This window comes from Pygoscelis adeliae, unplaced genomic scaffold, assembly GCF_000699105.1.
Source record: "Pygoscelis adeliae isolate BGI_AS28 unplaced genomic scaffold, ASM69910v1 Scaffold118, whole genome shotgun sequence".
Taxonomy (NCBI): Eukaryota; Metazoa; Chordata; class Aves; order Sphenisciformes; family Spheniscidae; genus Pygoscelis; species Pygoscelis adeliae.
Genome location: NW_008825257.1, coordinates 328,228 through 335,037, shown reverse-complemented (window position 1 = coordinate 335,037; position 6,810 = coordinate 328,228). Strand labels below are relative to the sequence as shown.

Here is a 6,810-nt window from a genome sequence, read left to right as displayed (position 1 = left end):
CCCTGCCCGAGCGCCGGCCTGATGAAATTCATTAATCAGATTAAGCGCGGTTACAAAAGGTCACAGCTCTCGGGCGGTTGTGCCTTATTTATATTTTTTCCTTAACAAAGCCCCCCCCAAAATCCCTCCCAGCACTGGGAGACCCCGGGCAGCGTGGGCTCTGGTGACGCCTGAAGCGTTTGGAGAGAGGCGGTGACCCCATAAGCAGAGACCCCCACACACCCTGGGGTCTTCCCAAACTGGACGTCGCCAGCTTTCCCGTGGGTTTGCCGGCGGGACGCCCCGCTCCTCGCCCCGCCGGGGAAGCAGTCCAGCGGGGAGAGTGTGCGCCTGCACACGTGGCCGGGCACGACGGAGGAACCTCCCCGCCTGAAATGTCAGCTTTCCTCTTCACAGAAGCGATGGCAGCGGCCTCCCCTCACCCGCATCGCCGGGAAATGGCTGGAAGGAGTTGGGCGAGGCGGGTGCTACCTGGGATGTGAACCCCAAGCAGAAGCTGAGGAGGGCCAGTGGTGAAACACCGCTTCGGGCTGGGGAGGGGAGGGAAAATTTGTAATAGCCGCTGCAGAGATTAGTCAAGCTGCAGCTGTGTTACGGTGCTATTACGCTCTTCTCATGTATATATATGTTTTTTCTGCCTCTTTTTTATTTTTACTCCAAGGCTTAGGAAGGGAGCTGGCAGCACTGCCAAGGGCCGTGGCTGCTGCCGCCGCACTGCAAGAGCTAATGGAGCGCTAAGACACGTTCAATTAAGTCAAGCTATAACTGTTGACGATCAGCACGGTGGCTGTTCTGGAGTTGCTGCGTAGAGTAACACATGCCACCGAGAGGCTGGAAATGCACAGTCACTTACGCAGAAAATGTATTTAAACAGAGGCTGCCGGGGACGTGGGCAGGACCCGCTCGCAGCGCGCGGGCTTTTCTCATTTGTTTTTAATTTTTGTCTCTCTCTATCGCAACAGGGAGGAGAGAGAAACTCCAGGAGAAGTATCTGGTGATTGTCTTTTATCTGCTAGCAGTGCTGCTGCCTTCTCCCGCTGCCAGGCTGCCCTGCTATCAGCAGGATCAGGCCTCCCAGTTCCCTCTCCCTCACCTTCTCGCTCCCTTGTGCTGGAGGAACACTGTTCCCGGCCATGTGTCTGCCCTCGTGCCACCTTTTGGTGAGGGAAGCTGCAGACCAGGGGCAGGGAAGGAGACAAGACCTTATTTGTTGAACCAGAAGCCAGACAGTGCCCTCCTGAACCGGCCGGTCCCTTAGGTGCTGCCTGCTTCTTGCCCTGATGGCCCAGGAGATAATTTGGCGCTTTGGAGGAAGTCGAAATCTCAGCCTCAAAACTTGTGCGTTTGGTCAGCGAGCTTCGACCGACTTGTGTGTGCGTGTTTAGGGAGGGGAGAGCTTTTTATTTGTTTTTTTTCTTTTTAGCCTGCTGGGAGGTGCTGCAGAGGAAAGGGAGCTGCAGGTGCTTCGCAGGCAAGCGTTGCTCCGGGCTATGCAGAGCCCGACTGCACCAACCCAGTTCTCTCTTCCTCTGCCCTCCAACACCCCATCACCTCTTCTACATTGCTCTAACCTGAGATGCTACTTTGACACCACGGCAAAGTGCAAGCCTTGAATTGCAGGGGGAACGGTTGCAAAGAGCATCTTTTCCCACCTGCAGCACCTGTTTAGACCAGGGGGAGGTAGCAGATATATTTTCCTTTGGCTGTGTAAAGAAATAAGGTTTCTGTAACTCTTGCACAACCTGTCTCTTCCTTTGCTCCTGCCCACCTGACGCTTGACCTGGCTGGTTTAAACCAGGGCTGGTGGAGGGCTGAGTCGCAAAGATACTGAATTCCCGTGGATTTTGTGGAAGCAGTTGTAGAGGGGAGGAAAGGCTGGACAGGAGGGAAAGCTCCAGCCTGGTTTTTGACTCTTAGCTGTCTCTGGCAAATGCGACCGCAAGACACTGAGGGTGGCCCCGGTGCTGTTGCGCTGCTTGTCTGTGGGTCAGTTAGTCCTGGCAATTGTTCGGTGCTGAAGACCCATCGAGGCTGAGTGCTTTACTGGTTTTGCTTCCGTGTGGCAAGTTGGACTTTTGCTCAGGGCAAACAGAGGTGACTGCACGTGCAGGGTGTCAAGGGAGGTCAGGTCTCCTGGGCAGTTACCTGGGATGTTGGAAAGTTTGATGGATAATGAGAAAAAGCCACAGGAACGGAAGTCGGAGCACAGTGTTTCAGCTGGCTCCTTACATGGGAAGGCCAAGTGAAATACCAGTTTTCTGTCTTGTTCCTGTTCTGGTGGTGGTGAAAAGCTTTATCTGAACAAGGTATTTTGGGGAAGGAGTTTGCATATGGAGATGTTTGATGTTTTCCACTATTTTGGCCGGGTGATGAGTAAAGGATGATCCTGCTCAAGAAACTTCGTGCAGGTAAACGTGCTCAGTGTCGGACATGAACTTGATTTTTTCGAACGTGGACTCCGATAGCTGGTGGTGTCCCTGCACCCCTTAGGCACACAACCCTCTCCTAAAGCAGCCTGGGCATCAGATAGAAAAATGCCATCGCAGGGAGAAAATCCCATGCCCCAATCCTCCGGCTTGCCTTTAAGGACCAGGAGAAGGTACAGAGGGGAGGATGCTGAAGTCTTCAAGCCTCTTCAAAGCCTAGCTGTCAAGCCAAACCTACATATGCGAAACTATTCTCTAGGCATCGACGAGCAGACAAGCAGTGGTATGTTCGGTGCCCTATTTTTCTGTGTCCTGGCTAAGGCTTTGCGCAGGTGGGAAGTGTGGAGGGCTTTTCTGCTGGGAGGGCAAGGCACGCACGCTCCTGCCACTGCGCTCGCGAGGGGGACTGCATCTTGCTGTGCAAATCCAGGAGCAAACTTTCAGCCCTTCGAAGGGAGAAGGCGTCGAGGTCAGGAAGTGCCAAAGCAGAGCTTCACTCCTGATGCTAACGCTGCAGTGCGTTACTTCTTGCATTTATGCATCAGGAAGTTCCCAGAAGAAGACTTTTCCTTATCCCCCAAATGCCAAAGCCAGCCTGGCTTGATTTAAGCGCGCGTGGCAGTGTACAGCCTGCTGCTGTCTTTGCACCATTGGAGCGATAGGCTCTTCGCTGAACAAGTTGTTGGGCTGGTCTGTGCCAAGTCTCGACCACAGGAGGAATTCTACTGGTAGAACTTGCTCCTTGGAGTCAGCACCGGGTCTGCCAGGACTGGCCCCACGCCGTGGGCTGTGGGGCACAAGTATTGAGACAGGACCAAGGTTTCCCTTTGCTATGATAGCACTGCTGGGAATAATTGCTGCCCGGTTGGTATCTCTCACTCTTCATTTTGGATTTTCTCCCGGCATGCCTGTCCTTGGGAACAGCGTGGGGTTGCTCTGGTCCAGTGGTGGGAGCTTGCCAATGACACGTGCGAGCATCTCAGCTGCTTTCACGAGCTTCAGTGGCTGCGATGGCTCTTCTAGCAGGTCCACAGCTCCTCTAGGTTAATGCTCTGGGCTGCTTTTTTATTGTATTGGTTTTGTTTTGGAGGGGGTTGTTGGGTTTTTTTTGTTTAGCTAGGAAGGACTTTAATGCTAATCTGCATCATTATCTCACCCTGGCTGTAAAGCCTGAGAGGAGGCAAGGTACAGGCAGCTTTTACTGCAGCAGGCCTGGGTGAGGCTGCCTGTGGGGGAAAGGGAGCATGGGGCTCAAACACCCTGCCTGTAAGGGCTTCGGGGGGGACAGCAGTGTGGGGTGAAATGTGGGGCAGGCAGAGGGCTCCGGCAGCACAGCACCGTGTCCGGCACCGCCGTCTCACCCACCTCACTGTCCCGGTCTCTGCATAATAACGATGTCCTCTCTCATCCATCCTCTGTCTGCCTGATGCCTCTGTAGCGTAGGTTTGGGTTTTTTCCTCCATTCCCATCCCCCGTGGCCTCCATCCAGCTGCTTTTGGAGGTGGCAGTAGCAGCTGGGGGGGTTGGAGTGCATTTGGCAGCGCTCGGTGATGCCCTTGCCCTAAGCTGGAACGGCAAATTTTTATCTAAATATGAAGCCGTGGCAGTGTGAGGTCAAGAAGGGTTTATTTTTATGAGTGTGTCGGGGTTGCTGGGTGAGGAATGCAGGTTGCCTTGCTCTGCCCCTAAAACAGCTCCTGGGTGCTTCGGCATAGCCCTAAAACCAGCACAAGGTCATGGCTATGTGTTCTCCAGCCCTACTTTTTATTTACTGCCAGGGAGAGGAAATCCAGCCCTTTTCACCCTGCAGGTTAGGAATAGTCTGTCTGTCCTGGTGGGGACCATCCCAAAGCGATGCTACCTAGTCAGAAGGGAGTGACTTGGCACCAGATGTGCTGGGATAGAGCGGGCTGAGGCCGTTTAAATCCGAAACGGCTGGGGCGGAAGTGAAATAGCGATGCCTGTAGTATCAGCTGGGATCTCGAGTGGTGCCCTGGGGTAGAAAGTTGGCCCTGCCAGGGGAGGCTGGTTCCAGCTGGCGTTGGCAGCCCTCCTGCCTGCCAGCTCTCTCCTGCTTCGCCTGGGATGCTTGGAGAGGCGGGCAGGGAGAGCTGGGCTGCTGGTTAAAACTTCCTTCCCCAGGCAGGTGGGTATCTCCAGTGGGAGACGGCCGCTTTGCAGCTCCTTCCAGCTCTGCACCCCCTGCTTGGGTGTTGGAGGAGAGTTTTTCATTGCACTGTCAATCCCTTGCTGCCCGAGCAGCTTTGAGCTGCGAATTCGGCTGCAAGTTCGCTGCTCTGGCTGTTAGAAAGGAAAAGGCTCCAAGTACTTTCCCTGAGAGCACTGAGGTTTTGAAAAGATGCTGATCTCCTTAGTTTTATTCTTCTTTTTGCCTCCTCCCCTTCCAGCCCCTCCCTCCCTCCTCAACCCACAACCTCTTAAAGAGGAAATTTGATAATGTTTACAGTTAAGCGTGGGGATGGGAACTTCTGATAGCCGAGGACTCTGCATTTTCCTGGTTATGTTTTGAGGCGCAATGATGAGAAACTGCAGCCTGGCACCTCCTGGAAAGTGCCCTTTTGCAGATTAACTGCCTGACTTCAGCATCTGGGGGTTCATGAGCCACCTTGGAGCCACGTGGAGGTGATTCCCCAATGGGAGAAACATGTGAGTGGGACAGCAGAGAAGAGATTGGCTTCAAAACTAGGGACAGGGTTCAATTAGCAATTAAGAAGAGTGGAGATAGCAGCATCTTTCTCCGTGTGTGACTACACCCTGCCTGCCAGATCTCAGACCAGGCAGTACCGTCTCCATTTCTGTTCCACGTGTTACAGGTGGAGAAACTGAGGCTGGAGAGGAGTGTGAGAAGGACCCTGTGCCCAGTTTGCCCACCAGCTAGTAGCAGAGGTGGAAAGAGAAGTGCCACATCCAGCACTCCCTTTGCAAGTCTCACTTCTTCCTGCGGGCATCTGCTAGGGAGATGAGATAATTAATGACCATGATTTTTTTTTTTTTTAGCTTGAACTTACGACTTTTATTGGTATTTGCATCTCAAGGAGATGGTTGTGACTTGGTTCTCTGTGTGGTGTCTGTGCACGCAGCATTGTTGCTGGGGTGCTTCTCATCGCTGGGAGCTGGGAGCAGCTACCCAGCAGGACGTGGTCACCGCGCACCCTCCCCACCGGGCTGGGCAGAAGCCAGCAGTGCCGCAGGGTGCAGGTGGCAAAGGGAGAAGGCCAGGGCTGCTGCAAAGCTGGGGAAAGCTCTCCTGTGCATGCTTCCTCCTTCCCGGGGGATGTTTTATTCCAAAGTTGAGACCTGGATGTGCGTCTGGGTGCAATGAGGAGGCCAGGTCCTCTGGGGAGAGCCCAGATCTTGGCCAACCTGGACCAAACAGTCTGAAAATGGGCTCTCTTAACTGCCGCAGGGCTGCAGGTATTGCCTAGGGTCATGCAAAACCATCTCATTGGACATGTAATGGGTAGCTGCTCATGGCTGTCTCTGATTGCATCCCTGTTTTTTTCTTCCCTCTTTGGTTCTTCTGGAGATTGCTGCAGCCAGTGAAATTAGTCGCTGCAGTACGACCGGACCACTGTGCGTAGGCAACATAGCGGAGGAGCAGAAACTTGGGGGTGTGTAGGCAGGTCGCCCTCACCAGCGTTGTGTGAATCTTGAGTGTTTGTCTTTTCAGTGCATGGTGCCATTTGGAGACACAGATGTCCATATGAAACTCCCTGCTCAGAAAGGCCGTTGCATCTTTTCTTCCCCCCACTAACTGTTGTTCTGGTGTCTTGCAGGCACAGAAGAATAAGGCAGGATGGATGTGTATGACCCTCAGACACTGGGTGTTATGGTCTTTGGAGGTTTTATGGTGATATCAGCCATCGGGATCTTCTTGGTGTCCACCTTCTCCATGAAGGAGACGTCTTACGAGGAAGCCTTGGCCAAGCAACGCAAAGAGCTTGAGAAGACCCAGCAGCAGAAAATAGAGAAAAAGAAGAAAGAGAAACCTGTTGAGAAGAAAGGAAAAGCAAAGAAAAAGGAAGAGAAACCTAATGGAAAAATCCCGGAGCAGCAGCTGACTCGGGAAGTGACGGACTCTCCCAAGGATGTGGTTCTTGAGCCTGCTGTGGTGCCTGAGCCTGTAACTGTCGAGACTCCGATCGCAGCGGTGTCAGTGCCCCCCCAGGAAAAGGAGAAACCTGCTCTGTCACCTAAGGAGAAGAGGAAGAAGGAGAAGAAGGTGGCAAAGGTAGAGCCTGCTCCTAGCCCGGTGTTGGCTTCACCTCCTGTCAGTGTCCCCAAAAGTTCTCCCGTCTTGGAGGTGACCCCTAAGGAGGTGCCTGTTGTGGCCGTGCCGCCGGTTGGCACGCAGCAAAGTGCT

At 53.6% G+C, this 6,810-nt stretch overlaps 1 protein-coding gene across 1 annotated transcript in view; it reads left to right on the top strand.

Annotated features, from left to right (window-relative positions):
• Nucleotides 1-6,230: 6,230 nt before the first annotated feature.
• Nucleotides 6,231-6,810, top strand: part of RRBP1 (ribosome binding protein 1) — a 20,806-nt gene continuing 20,226 nt past the window's right edge. The window contains exon 1 of the mRNA XM_009329479.1: nt 6,231-6,807. Coding sequence (XP_009327754.1) covers nt 6,244-6,807 — 564 coding nt within the window. The 5' untranslated portion in view covers nt 6,231-6,243. The remainder of the gene's footprint in view (nt 6,808-6,810) is intronic.